Genomic DNA, 15,317 nt, shown 5'->3' with positions numbered 1-15,317 from the left:
GGTTCAGGGATAAATATGACTTTTAATTGGAAAGATAACTCTCACCTAGCACTTGACTGGATGAAATTTTCCTTTTGAATAAAACGGGATACTTTAGAAAATTGTAAAAAACGGGAGTACTTTTGAAGTGTACAATTCAAAAGAAGAATACTTTATAAAATGTCCCTTAAGTTATTTAGCAGCATACAGCCCAAAACAGTCGTGAAAACTTGTACGAACCAAGTCCCTTACTGTTGTTTATGCAAATTTATGTTTTCCAAGGCACGTCTGAACACTAATTACATTGTACTATGGACAGCCTATATAAAAGATTTTATTCGATTTGCAAGGACCAAATGATTAAATTTGTTGGTACAGACGCATAGCAGTAGGGGTGTCAACGGGTCCAGGTCCTTCCGGGTATCACTAGACCCGGACCCTACTTATAAAGGTCGGGTCCGGTTCCTGGTCCGGTTCCTAAATTTGTGGACCCAGAGTCGGATCTGATTAAATACCCGGGTACCCCTCGGTTCCGGGTACCCATTGGGTTTACAGAAAACTATTTAAAAAATCTCAAAAACTTAATATATTTCTCTTTTTAGCTTGGATTTAAGTAATTTTTATAAAAAATTATTATTATTTCTTATGAATGTACTAAATAAAGATTAAATGTAAGAGAAAAAATTTTAATGAGTAAAATATCAAAGCTAAAACTAGAAAAAATACTTATCATTTTGCTAAAAAATAAAATAAAAGAATGAATAAACGGGTACACGATACCCGCGGGGACCCAATGGGTATTACCCGTTTGGACCCGTTTAAATTCGGGTCCAATCGGGTAATTACCCGCCGGGTCCTAAATAGCTAATGTGTCCAACTTTAGGACCCGGAACCGGACCCTAATATACCGGGTCCGGAACTGGGTACCCATTGACTGCCCTACATAGCAGTAATAATTTTAATTTTCTAACTTTATATTTTTAAGGATGATCCAACGAAGATTTGTTTAATTAGTCGGTGAGATTTGTTTACTAATTTTTGCTATTATAATCATGCGACATATTTCTTTCCAAATTGATTTTTGGAGAACTTTCACTGCTTGACACAGTTGTTAAACATATAATGCTGTACCAAATTGCTAATATACTACTCCCTCCGTTCTTTTTTAATAGGCCAGTTTTGTTTTTAGCGAAATTTAAGGAAATTAAGAGAACTAATCATTGAAAGTGGTCCTTATGACACTTGTCAATAAAAGAAGTGAAGTGAAATGGTCCCCATGACACTTGTTAGCAAAAGAAGTAAAGTGAAGTGGTCCACATGACACTTGTCATCAAAAGAAGTTAAGAGAAAAGTGGTCCCAAAAAATTAAAATAACATTTGACTTTCCCAATTAGGAAACTGGCCTATTTTTTTGAAACTTTTATTTATAGAAACTGGCCTATTAAAAAAGAACGGAGGGAGTAGTTTCTTGTTGAAAATTTTTGTTTTCTCCCTTTTAGCAGATTTGAGCAATGATTTTTTTAATTTTTTTTTTCTTTCTAAATTACTTTTGGTTCGATCTACACCAAAAAATTGTATACTCAGCTAAGGCACTGGTATCATCACTTAATGAATTTATGAGCGTCTTTCAACGACCTCTACTTAGAGTTATTATGTTTGATCTCTTTATTTAATAGAATGAAATAACAATCTGATGTGTTGATTATTTTCTTTCTTTTTTCTCTATCGAGAGATATTGTGCATAAATGACCAAAGGAGATCATGGTTTTGGTATAGCTAGCTTCACGTGGACCATGGACCTAACCTCTCCATAGTGATAGATTGATGCTAGTAGGCGAGACTTGTTTTCAATCACCATAAGTGTTACCACTTTTAGGTTTTACAATGAAATAGCATTAACTTTTAAAACCTACACAAAGGCTAAAATTTTTTTTTTTTTGTAAACTTCTTGGAAGGTGATTTTCAATTGGTTGTGAAATTGACATCATAACAAAATGACAAAGTGCCACGACTATCTATAAGAGAAATTCAGAAATTTCCAAGAATGAATCGAGGATTTCTACTTTTTCTAATCATTTACGGCTCATCTACTATGTTATATCTTTTGTTGGGTTTATATTAGATATTGATTCAATCTTATTTTTAGTAAATGAATTTGTTTTATCAACTCTAGGTAAGTTTATTGTTTCTTTGTAATTAGGAGATATTATGAGAAATTACTGCTGAAATCAAGTGAAATTTCTAAAGTGATGTTGATCAGTTAAGGAAGAGATTAGTAATTTATAAAACAATGTTTCATGAGCTTTATGTAGAGTTTGATGAATATGAAATGGAATCCGTTGCTACAATAGAAGCCCTAATTTAAAAATGAAAAGGGCACGAAAAAGAGTAGCCTATTTGGTGATGTTGCAGGTAAAAACCCGGTACTAGACTAGAACCAGATCGGTATCACAGGTACATGTAGGTAGAATATGAAACCGGTCATTAGGAGGTACAAGTAAGGTTCTTCAAAAATCCGGACTATACCGGCCCATCTGCAGCGTTACTTGGTTCTAGTTATTTGTTTTCGATTATCTAGTGATTTCGGTCCTTAATCAGGTAAATCTGAGGTAAATCAGAACAGAGCCGATAACAACTAGGTTTTAAAATTGGTATATTTTCCAGGTATACACATGTAATATATTTTGTACTTATTAACTTACAATCAATGGATTTCATCAATGACTAAACCTGAAGTTTGGTCCCGAGGGGCTAAAAAGAATATTATACCAGCATCTAATTAACATTAGACGAAGAAGGAGCAGCCTTTTATGTTAATAAGCATTTATTTTTCTCGTCTAGGCCCTTGATTTCGACTCATAAAAAATAAACATTGTATAAGTTAGGATTCAGAAGCTAATACTTATATTAAGGGGTTCATGCAATAATGGATTATTTTTCATTAACTAGTGGGCTATTGCCGGTGTCACTGTGGTACAATGATAAATTTATTGGGTGATGACTTGAGTCTAAAATTCACCAATACCAAATTCTTTACTAACAAAAAAAACACTAGTAGGTTGTTCCACTAAAAAATCGAACGCACAATTGGGGGATATCCATTATATTCCATCCTTAGTGTCTTAAAAATCTAAGTTACCCCTTTCAAATTATATTAGATAATTATTTCTTTTATTTTTTGATTTTTTTTGTTTATTTTTTTAAATAAAAGGTTAAAATTGATTAAAATATAAATTTATTTTTTTAATCAATTTTTTTAATAAAATAGAAACATCTATTTTTTTTTATTTTTAATAAGAATTAAAAATAAAAATATATTTTAAAAATATAAGGGCAGTTTAGGAATCATAAAAAAATATATGGATAAGGGGTTTTGAAAATTACTTCAAAATATCCCTATTTTGTTTTACTGTCATATCCCCCAATTAAAATGGGTATACCTCAATTGCACGTCCACAAAAACCCAAATTTGGTTCTATAATGTTCATTTGCCTATTTAGACTTCTTATTTCAACTCAAATGTCATCTTCTAAGAAAAAAACTTACATACACTTTATGATTTATAAAATATTTACTATCAAATCCATAGAATAAAAAATAAAAAATAAGAAAAATCTACGGTTTTGATTTAGTAATTCTACATGAATAAAATCAAAATTGGAGATGAAAAGCAACATTAAAATGATACATCATAATGATTCATACTAATTAGAGAACAAAATTTCTTTGATTTGAGTGAAATTGTTCACATAAATCTATCTATGAACTAATCATGTTGAATCATATGTGAATGTTATAATTGTGATGAAGAAGAAGTAGAAAAGGGGTTTGATTTCTCGTGTGTGATGGAGGCGGTGGTTGTGCTGTAACTCTATAAGAAGAACAAGAAAACAAACAGAGGCGAGTATAACTGTGTAGTTGAAGAAGAAAAAGAGAAAGAAGAATGCGACTAATTAGTTTAGGGCTTAGGTTAGTTGCAGTTATATGAGGAAAAATGGAGGGTTAGCATTAAAAGGAATCTATGTAATCGATGGTAATGGATAACAAGTTATTTGGTCCGGTACATGCCGGGAAACCTTAGGAACCGAGCACTTGTATATATGTACTCCATATTTTGGTTCTGGTCCGGGGTTTTTTGGTCCAAGACGATTCTTCGGGTACATGCCGGTTCCTGCGTAGCTCTAAAACCAAGTGATACAAATTCGGGTCCTTTCCGGATATCCGAGTACCACACTCGTAAATTAGCGACTAAATAGAACGATTTGGAAAACGGGTCACAGGTCGGATCACGACCATAGGACGTGACCGTTATAATGTGTTTTGATGGGTGTGAGCATGTTTTAGGCAAAAAATTTTTTTTTTAGGAAAAAAGACGTTTTTGTTGTTATTGAAATAACAGATGTGAAAACGGTTGAATTAGAGAAAATAACTAAAATTATAACTTGAATTTCCTATCTTACGGTTTTAACATACGTGAAAACAGTTATATCGGATCTAAATAACGTTGTTACTGCTTTTTTATTTTATTTTATTTTATTTGTTTATTCATTTATTTTGATTGTTTTAATTTAATTTTTAATCTTTTCTTTTAGACAAAAAAAATTGTTAAAAAAATATGTTATATACTCTCTCCGTCTCTAAAAAATAGGCAGGTTTGTATGTAAATTTACACACAAACCTGCCTATTATTTTGAAACGGAGGTAGTACTTTTTTAAAAAAAACGGGTATAACGAGTGTGGAAACGGAAAAAAAGTCAAAATTTTTAAATTTATGTTAAAATGTGTAAAAATCAATTTTAGAAAAATGGTTACCACGCGCGTGAAAACGGATATAACAGGTGTAACTAATACCACTTTTTCCCATTTATCAGTGTTATATGGACACTATATCGATGATCTTCACAGGCACGCTATATAAGCACGACCGTTCTTTTTTTTTTTGATGCAAACGACTACTTGTATTACTTAGGATAATTACAAAATAACTTTAGCTGGCAGTAAGTTGATCATCCCTGATTTCTTTCATGAAGATCTCAGGAAAGTTACAATGATATTCAAAAGAGATTCTGCCAGTCCTTGCTTAATTTGTTAGCAATTACATGTGCAACATTGTTTGCTTGTCTGTTAACATAGTTAACATTACACCAAGAAAAGGAAGATAATAGATTCCTTATTTCATTTACAATGCCTTCATTTATCCAATGAACTGAAGATTTGGCATATTTCACCGAGTTGATTATATTTACACAGTCACCTTCAAAAGTTACTTTATGCAGTCCTCTTTCTCTAGCCCAGTGAATAGGTTCTTTAAAGGCTAGACATTCTGCCTGCTCTGGATCTATTCCTCCATCGAAGAATCTTCCTCTGATGCCTTCACAGGTTCTTGTAGAGTTGCGAATTATTAAACCAAATACCTATATATGAATTATTATGATCAAAGGAAGCATCAATATTTATTTTTAGAACTTCAGAATCAGGGGGAAACCAATGGACAACTTTCTGAGTAGATATATGAATATGTTATTCTATACATTGGTTCACCATGTTTTTAATAGAGTAAACTGTAGAATATAGATTTTGGTTTTCGTTTTCAAATTCCTTGAGACACCTGTTTTTCTATAAGAACCAAGCAGTTATCATTGCCATTGAGATCCAGTTAGATGAAGCATATTTATTGTTTGAGTTAGTGGACACAAACCAAGAAACTATCCAGTCTTTTACTTGAATGTGCTGATCTTTTAAGGAGGAAACATTAATACTCATACCAAACCAAACTAATCTTGAAGCATTCAATAAGGAGATGATTCAATGTTTCCTCAGCCTGTAAGCATCTAGAACATATAGGAATAATATCTTTTTTATATTTGTGTAATTTTTCTTTAGTAGGCACTATCTCTTTGAGACATTTCCAAATGAACAATTTTACCGTATGAGGTACATTCATTTTCCACATTTGTCTCCAAACCGTTTTAGGAATATCACTATTTCTATGTGTTGTAGTGACATCAGACTGCCTAACAAGCTCATTATATGTAGATTTAACAGTGAATTCCCCTGTTCTATTCGATTTCCATATTAGTTTGTCAGTTCCAAACTGAACTAGATGCATTTTAATAATAAAATCAGCAATTTCCTTTGGGAAAACCTTTTGAATTAACTGAGTATTCCACTTTCTTGGATTATGCAACATAAGATCAGGAACATAAACAATTCTGATTGAGTCTGAATAATTATCTTTGGGCACCGGTGGAGTATTCATGCCTCTAAATCACTTGTCATACCAGACTAAATTTTTTATACCACATCTTACATCCCATCTATGAAACTGCCTAACATATTGGAGTCCTAATTCTAGACCTTTCCAAATCCATGATGAGTTATTTTGTGCTTCTTGAAGATGAAGAAAATGACAGTAAGGAGAATATTTAGCCTTCATAATTTGAGTCCAAGACTTATCTTCTTCTGTGCACAGTCTCCATGCTAGCTTGATAATAAGTGCTTTGTTATACAGTTCTAAATTCCTAAAAGCCAATCCTCCTTCCTCTTTAGGAAAACAAAGAGAATTCCAAGAAACATGACTAAAACCTTTATTATTCTAACGGCCCCATCAGAATTTCCTCTGAATTAAATCTAATCTGGTAATAACATTCTTAGGAAGCTTAAAATTACTCATATAGTGGGCTGGTATTGAATTAAGAACTGACTTTATTAAGGTTGTTCTAGCCTCTAGGTTAAGTGTTTTAAAACACCAACCTTGAAGCCTGTGCTCATAAGAATTCTTAATAGAAGTGAAGGAGTTACATTTCGATTTACCCAATAACATTGGAAGACCTAAATATTTATCCGAAGAAACTAACTGTTTAACAACTAGCTTATTCCTAATGAATTCCTTCTGATCCGATGAAATATCACCCGTAACTAAAGTTGATGATTTATTGAAATTAATCATTTATCCTGAGAGTTGACTAAAATTCTGTAAAACATCTTTAACCTGATTAATACCAACTTCATTAGCATGAAAAAATAACATACAATCATCTGCAAATAACAGATGATTGATAATTATCAAATTTTTCCCAGCTTGAATGCCTTTCAGTGAACCCCTTGCCTCAGCTTGCATTAATGATCTAGTAATATTTTCCATTGAGATGATGAATAAATATGGAGACAATGGGTCTCCCTGTCTAAGTCCACGAGAAGGTTGATACGATCTACACATACTGCCATTAAGACGAACAAAAACTGAAGTTGTCGAGATGCACTGTTGGATAATCATTCTCCAATCATCACAGAATCCCAATGATAACAACATTTTATCAATGAAAGACCATTCCACTCTGTCGAATTCCTTCGACATATCTAACTTACGAGCTACTAGTCCTTGTTTCTTTTTGGATTTTTTCATAGAATGAATCAGTCAATGTGCCACCACAATATTGTCATTTATGTATCTCTTTGGTACATTAGTTGCTCGTGTTGGGGAGATAATCTTCTCCATGAGTGGTTTCATTCTAGTGACTAGTAGTTTTGAAATTATTTTATAGGTGATATTACAAAGTCCAATAGGCCTGTAGTCACTAGGTGTCGATGGATGATGAGTTTTTGGGATTAAGCAGGTTGTAGTTTGATTAATATGTGGTGGAAAATGTTTATTACGAAAGAAATGTTGTACCAGTCTAATAATATCTGCACCAACTATTGACCACTGAGTTTGAAAGAAGCCTGCCGGAAAACCATCCGGTCCTGGAGCATTCCAATTAGGGATGGTTTTCAAGACATTATAAATTTCATCTTCCAATGGAATAGAGATTAAAGCCTGATTTTCCTCTATTGTAATAATTGGTTGAATTATCTCAAAAGAATCAGATTTAAATTCTGGATTAGTAGTGGTAGCAATTGTTGCAAAATGAGAAGTAAGAAGATTTTCTAGATCAATCGGAGAATAACACCACTTTCCATTACTATCTTTCAAAGCAGATATATGATTTCTAGACCTTCTCCTATTTTCCCTAGTGTGGAAGTAAGTTGTGTTATTATCCGCATCTTTAATTCAATGGTCTCCAGATCTTTGGTTTCAAAAGTCTGATTCAATCTTTTTCCAATAGTCAAGTTCTTGAATAGTGCGACATATCTCATTAGAAATGTTATCACTATACGCTAGAGCTTGTAACTGAGAAAGATATTGGTAAATCTGTTGGATTTGAAAATGAATACTACCAAAATATGGTCGATTCCATCTTGATAAATTCCTTCTAGTTGTCGCAAGCTTAGTGTAAATATCTACATTTTTCAGTGAAGACTCCCACGCATTTGAAATTAATTCAGAACATGTTGAGTCTCTTAACCAACATCTATAGAATTTCCACACATTTTTTGGTTTAATTAGAGTAGGCTCATTTATAAGAAGTAAGGGACAATGATCTGAGCCTAAAAAAGGAAGATGTAAAACTTTTGAGTCAGGATAATCTTTGACCCAATTTGAATTCTGTAAAGCCAAATCTATCCTAGCTCTTCTATACCCCTTTCCATAATTCTATTTGACCAAGTGTGTTTGGAACCTATGTATCCCATATCCATTAAGCCAGCACTGTAATAATCCGTCTGAATGCCAAAGGGTATTTGTGTCATTTTACTTGTGAGGGTAAAAAGGTCATTTTTCTTAAGAGGGTATTTTGGTAACTTATTGATTTTATTTAAAAATTGACGGGAATGGAAATAGTACGAAGTGGACATACACAAAGCAAAGGGAATAAAGATAGGATACCTGGCTATCATTTTTTTTTCTTAATTTAATATTGTTCTTATACGTAGCTTTGATTAGTGACTTAGTAGGTTATATTATGTTGACTTTATAAAAGTTTTGGTCAATGGAGTTATGGGGAGGACCAGGGGACACTGCATTCAAATTTTGGGAAGACCTTGATTGGTCTTATGACACGTGAAATTCTTATGTATTCTAGACAAACAGTAGTGGGATTTAATTTTGTATAGGGCTTCCAGAGATTAGTGAATTTTCTTGCTGGTCAACTATTAAAATTTTGTAAAATGAATAATGGAAATTTCTAGATCATGTCAGTTTGACTGTCTATCATAATTACTATATAATACGTTTTTGTCTCATTTTTTTTATGTTACATGTAAAAATCTCTCAATATGTACATATAAAAATTTCATAATTTTCTGAGTTCCAGAAGTATTTTTAAATCAATTGTTTTCACTGTACAAGGATCAGACGTTTTCTGTCAGATTCAATTTTACTGAAGTTGTCTATTTTTTTAAAATATTCTATGTCATGTTTTAGCCTTTAGAGTCTACTGAAAACTCAAATATGGTTCTTTTATCTTTTCATAATGATCGACCAAAGAAAATTTGAAGTTGTGAGTGAATTGATATGATGTTTCTAAAAGGAATCGTCACTGTTTTACATTTCTGCAGTACTGGTCAACTACTCGTTTGACTATGGTCAAAAGGTATTTAAGATAAACTAAAAATCCTAGAAATTTTATTACTGGATAGGCGATAAGTTACGATTCAGAATATATAATTATAATAATTTATGGATTCGTATTGGACTCGGTAAAATTATTTGAGTGACCTGGCGTCAGTTTCTGTTTTATGAATCTTTCTTAAAAACGTAATTATTTTGGATTTAATCTGGAACTTTTAACGGTGAAATTAATTTTTCTGATAAAGTATATTTCTTTAGGGTTCATGTAAATTAAAAATCACGTCAAATTAACGGTTAGATGTTCCGAAAAGAATTTTTATGTATCCGCTGCAACAGATTTTCTGAATTAAACATAAATAAAGATTAAACAAAGAATTAGTCGTTTGGACTTGGGCCAAGTATGGAAGTCAGGGCCTGATATTTAAGGTAGCATTTTGGATTTTGGGTTTTGGATTTGGGTTGAAATCCAGGCCCGAAATTTGGGGTGTTACAAGCACTATCAATTACACTGCAAACCCAATTATCTAGAGAAGTTCTGCTTCTAGAAGCCTCTTGATTATTGAGATGGATATTGAGATCCCCTATAACTATCCATGGTTGAAACACATTGTCTCTCAAATCTCTGAGAAATTCTCATTGCTTTTGTTTCAAATCATAATAAGTTGAACCATAAACACATGAGAGGAGCCATTCCTGTTTAGAGGCATTGGAAGAAATGATAAGGTGAATCATGTTGTCTTTGCTACAAAACATCACAAGGAAAACCTCCTTTCCAAAGTAAAACTAGTCCACCAGAGAGACCAATTGAACTCACAAATAGGGAATTAGGATAACAATATTGTTGAGTTAAGATTTTTGCTCTAGACTCTGACACTTTAGTTTCCATTAAAAAGACAATGTCTGGATTATGCTTCTGTATAATATGTGCTAAATAATCTTTAGTATCTTTAGAAGCTAATCCTTGAACATTCCATGATAACACCTTCATTCTATTATGAGTGCAGTGTAAGTAACTAGGAATACCCAAATGATAATTATTTAAATCAGAGAAATACTTAAGATAAAACTCTAGATAATGATTATAAGAGAAAACCCAGGAGATAAGAGATTGAGATTGCAGATTAAATTGAACTTTCAGAAACACAAAATTAGGATTGGAAAAAGAGAAGAAATAGATGATTACCTGGACATCAGTGCTCGAGGAGGTTGCTTTACGTCTTTTGGATTGGTTTTTCTCTGAAACTGTTCCATGAAAGGTGTGTAAGAATTTGTAGAGGGTGAATGTTCATCTAGACTCACATGCTCATTTCCTGACAGATCTATATTGTAATCATTAGAGTTAAAGCTTGATAAATTATCCTCCACTTGATTAATAAGTTCTTGCAGGGGTTCCTTGAAAGCTTGTTCTAGATAGGAACTGTCTGGATCTAAATTACTGACATTAAAATCATCAAAAGTAACATCCAATTCTCCTAGTGCAATGTATAATTTTAGAAGATCCATATTCGACACATACCACCCTTCTGACCCATAGACATATTAAAAGCCTTCAACTGGTGTTCCACATTTTCTTCAGACATGTTTTCTAAAGTATTAATTCTTCCAAGATTTTTATTTACACCGCTATTCATATTTTTGGAATAACTATGACCACCATCTTCAAACCGTATTTTCTTTCCTTTCCTATGGACCACCATATCAGAATTTGCATTTTTATTTACATGTACTTGTATCATACCTTGAGAGTCACACCTAACCATTGTAACTGGAGAGGAAGAAGACAAAGGAATATTCCTGATAGTATTGTCTTTATCCTGCTCAGCCAGACTAACTGTATCTTTAGATACTTCAACAATAAATTGCGCTGTATTCTGATCTGCAGAGCCTGCATGCATTGACATTGGTTCAACAACAATAATCTGACTATCTTGATTTTGAGTAGAATCACTTTGATTTCCTTGTTTCGAACATTGATCAGCCACCACTACGTTTGCATGTTGACTTGTAGCTTTAAAACCTCTTGTATCCAGGTTTGTCCAGGTTGGTAGATCAAGAATCGAGTTTGAAGATAGATATCCTCGTTGCTGTTGAAGAAGAAAAGAAACTATGGTTTCACACTCTAACTCTTTATGATCTATTTTGTAGCATAAATCACACAGATTAAAAGGCTGCTTCTCAGAGAACAACCTAATCCAGACTTCCTCACCAACAACATTTTTAACCAAAAAACCTATACGAAGAGGATTCCTAACATCCAACAAGACTGAGGCTTTCTGAACTTTTCCTTTAGGTACAATACAATCTGGTGGATCTAGTTCTTTGACTTCTCCCATTGCTCCTGCTATTTCATAAACTATATTTGCGCTTGCAAAACCAGGTTGCATGTTGTAAAGCCTCAATCAAAGTAACTGTTTAGTAAGATCAACTAAACTTTTTGAGATTTGAGGGTTCCACGGCTGAAGCACAAACAAATCTCCCTCCATAAACCAGGTAACTTCGGAACTACTTCATATTCATCTTGGGTCTGAAACTTTATGAGATATGAGTCACCTTCTTCTTTTTTGATAAAAATATCTTTACTTTTTGGCCAAAAATTCTTTAGTTCCTTATCCAAATCACTTACTGAAAAAGATTTAGGGGTGTAGACCTCACCCAAAAAGCTGAATTTATATTGTATTGCACCTTGTAGTAAATCTTCATACGAGATGTTTGGTTCTTTCAAAGCTCTTAATCTATCCGCTATCAATGTTGATGCCATTTTGTTTTGGACTTGAACTAGTTCAGAATCCATTGTCGAGCTAACAAAACAGTAAAGAACAACTTCAGAGAATATTACGAGGAAGATAAACCGTTTAATTAATTCTCTGCCTCTTTTCTCGTAAGTGAATGTCAAACACCTGGAGGAAATTTTTTTACAACAATTAAATATATTTTCAGCAATAATTGAATATCGGCAGTTATAACCTGAAACCCTAAAAGTAACCCAAAAATGATTAAGCAGATAGTATTTAATGCCATAACAGTAGACCAAAATTCAGAAGGTATTAAATTAATCCACGCCTGTCATATGAGTATCAAAAGTGAATCCATAGGAACAGAAAGAAGCTCATTGGTGAGAAACAAGGCAAAACCACTCCAATTCCTACAACCCTCAAGCTCCGAGCCAGTACCTAGAGAAAAGAGAGAAAATAAGCCATATTAATCAGATTAAAGCATCAAATAGATTTATCCGGTGATTAAAGAAACATGCAGCTTAGAATTTCGAAGTTTTCAGTTAGTATCTTAGTTTCTGCAATTAGTGAGTTGCACCGAGTTGCTCCTTAGTTAATCGCCGATTTAGAAGAAAGAAAAGACTCTCAAGCACGGCCGTTCTTCAAACCTTGTAAATAGGAAAGAAGAAGAATAGTAACATGCATAGCAGTTAGAATGAGAACAAAATAGATGCACCACGTTTTCTGAAAGACCTCACATACAAACAACATTAACTACATAAAGACTGTCACAGATATGATTTTCTAATTAATAAAATATATATACAAATTAAATATTAAAAAAGAAACTAAAATAAAAGTATTTTATTTATATATAATTGAGATTAAGTGGACAATCATGTCCCCAAGACAAACACCACGTGAGGTAGTAACCCATTTTGGGATCAATAAAAAGAACTGTCACCGCTTGCCCTTTTTTCAAGGGCTCATGTTAGAAAACATATTCTCTAAAAATTGCTAACATGCTCACTAGTGTCCGATCCTACACAAAACCCGACCCATATATTAAAACGGGTCATCTTTTGCCGACCATAATTGGAAAACCTCCTCTAACCGTCGCCACTAACCCAGGTGCGAATTTCGGTTTCTTGAACGGCTCATCGGTACCTTTAATTTTAAATCTTCTGATCAAAGAAAGGGCGACATTTTTCATTTCAACTAAGGCCATTTCTTTTCCTAAACAAACCCTTACTCCAGCTTGAAAAACCGGGTACTTAAACAGACTTTCCGGCGAGAACAACCCATTCTGAAGCCATCTTTCGGGTTTGTATTCGAGACAATCGGAACCCCAAACTTGCTCCATCCGTCCCATCGCATACGGGTGATACATTACCCGTGTACCTTTTCGGATAAACGTACCATCAGGGAACACATCATCTCCATGAGCAAACTTTGAATCAAACTGTACTGGTGGATAAAGTCTCATGCTCTCATATAAACAAGCTTGTAAATACGGCATTTCTCTCATTTGTTCAAAACTCGGGTGCAGTTCTGGATCCGTACCCATAACCCGGTTCGATTCTTCAAGTATCCTGAACTCAATTTCTTCATGATTTGATAACAACCAAAAGAAACCAGTCAACGCGGCGGCGACCGTATCCCTTCCGGCTAGAACGAAACTGATGACAATATCTCTCAAATACGTATCGTCGTTGACCGTACCCATGAATCTTGATAACAAGTCTTGGTTTGATGAAAAACCCAATTTTCTCCTCTGCTTAATAACTTCATCAGCTAAAAGATTAACCATTTTAATGGCTCCTCTCAATTCCTTCTCAGACCCAATATTCAGCAACCTCTTGACTTTCCATATCAATGGTGATACACTTAAAGCTCTCTCCGCTGATAATTTGGATGATAAATCAAAAGCAACAGCAAATTCAGACATGGGCATGTCTAATTCAAGACAACCCGGATCTAACCCGAATGAAAACCGACAGATGTTATCAAAAGCAAATCTTCTCAATACATCTTGCAAATCCAACACAGTACTGTTGTTACTCTTGGCAGCTACTTGTAACAATGGAATCATACGATCATGAATCTCTCGGGTAACAATATCGAATGCATAAGACCGGATAGAAACTGAACCAAGTTCAAGACTAGCCATTTTACGTTGAAACTTCCAGGTATCACCATCGACATTAAAAATACCACGGCCTAATAAATCATGTAAGATGGTAGAGAAAGTTTTACCTTTAGGGTAATTATCAAACCTTGTTTTTAACATGTACTCAACATTCTCTGGATTTGCAGTGATGGTGTTACGAAGAACATGTATATGAATTGTTTGTGATGGTGATTTACTTAGTAAATAAGTATACCAATCGCAAATATTTGTGAAGTCTTTAGACCAACTTGATGTTAAATAAGCATCACATATTTCACAGTTACACCAATAGTTTTGTCTTAAGAAAAGTAATAAGATTGAGAAACAGAAGAATAGGATTGTGAATGAGAAAAATATTAGACAGAATAGTTTTTGAATGGAGTCTAAATCCATGATGATGATGGTAATGGAGATGATGATCAGAGAGAACCAGAGGAAGAAGAAGAAGATTTCTAGAGAGAGAGAGTGAAGGGAAGAAGAGTGAGATGGGAGGAAAGTGGAGGGGATTTAGTCTTTAATTTATAGAGGAGAAGTACTAAGAATATAACGTATTATCAAAATGATGCACAATCATTAATTACTCTTCGAAACTGGGAAAAAAAGATAAGTTGTGTTGTGAAAAAAATAAGTTGTGTTGTGAAAAAAATACAAGGACTAAATAGTAAATTCCTTACGACAATAATTAATTACTCTTCGAAAAACTGGGATTACAAAATATTTGGGATATATTTAGAAATAAAACTCAAAAATAAAAAATCTTGAAGTAGTAATCTTATTTTATCAGTCAAAATAATTCTTTTTACTGACACGAAAAAGGGAACGGTTACGATGTGGTCGGGTCACATCAACCAAATATGTGATCCTGTTATTTTCTTGACACGTATTAGAAACCATCCATTTTTTATTTTTTAGAGAGATTTAGAGGGGGCAAGTTTTTAGGATAAGTAGTTAAAAATAGTTTTATGTGTTTTACATGAGAAAAAGTAGGATACTTTTTACTTTAAAACTA

General features: G+C 33.4%; 1 protein-coding gene across 1 annotated transcript; it reads right to left on the bottom strand.

Annotated features, from left to right (window-relative positions):
- Positions 1-12,987: 12,987 nt before the first annotated feature.
- On the bottom strand, positions 12,988-14,783 carry LOC113342904 (cytochrome P450 94C1-like). The gene has a single exon (XM_026587282.1). The coding sequence runs from the start codon at positions 14,699-14,701 to the stop codon at positions 13,214-13,216; it is 1,488 nt and encodes a 495-aa protein (XP_026443067.1). The 5' UTR covers positions 14,702-14,783; the 3' UTR covers positions 12,988-13,213.
- Positions 14,784-15,317: the final 534 nt, after the last annotated feature.

This window comes from Papaver somniferum, unplaced genomic scaffold, assembly GCF_003573695.1.
Source record: "Papaver somniferum cultivar HN1 unplaced genomic scaffold, ASM357369v1 unplaced-scaffold_5, whole genome shotgun sequence".
Taxonomy (NCBI): domain Eukaryota; kingdom Viridiplantae; phylum Streptophyta; class Magnoliopsida; order Ranunculales; family Papaveraceae; genus Papaver; species Papaver somniferum.
This window is presented reverse-complemented; position numbering and strand designations above follow the sequence as displayed.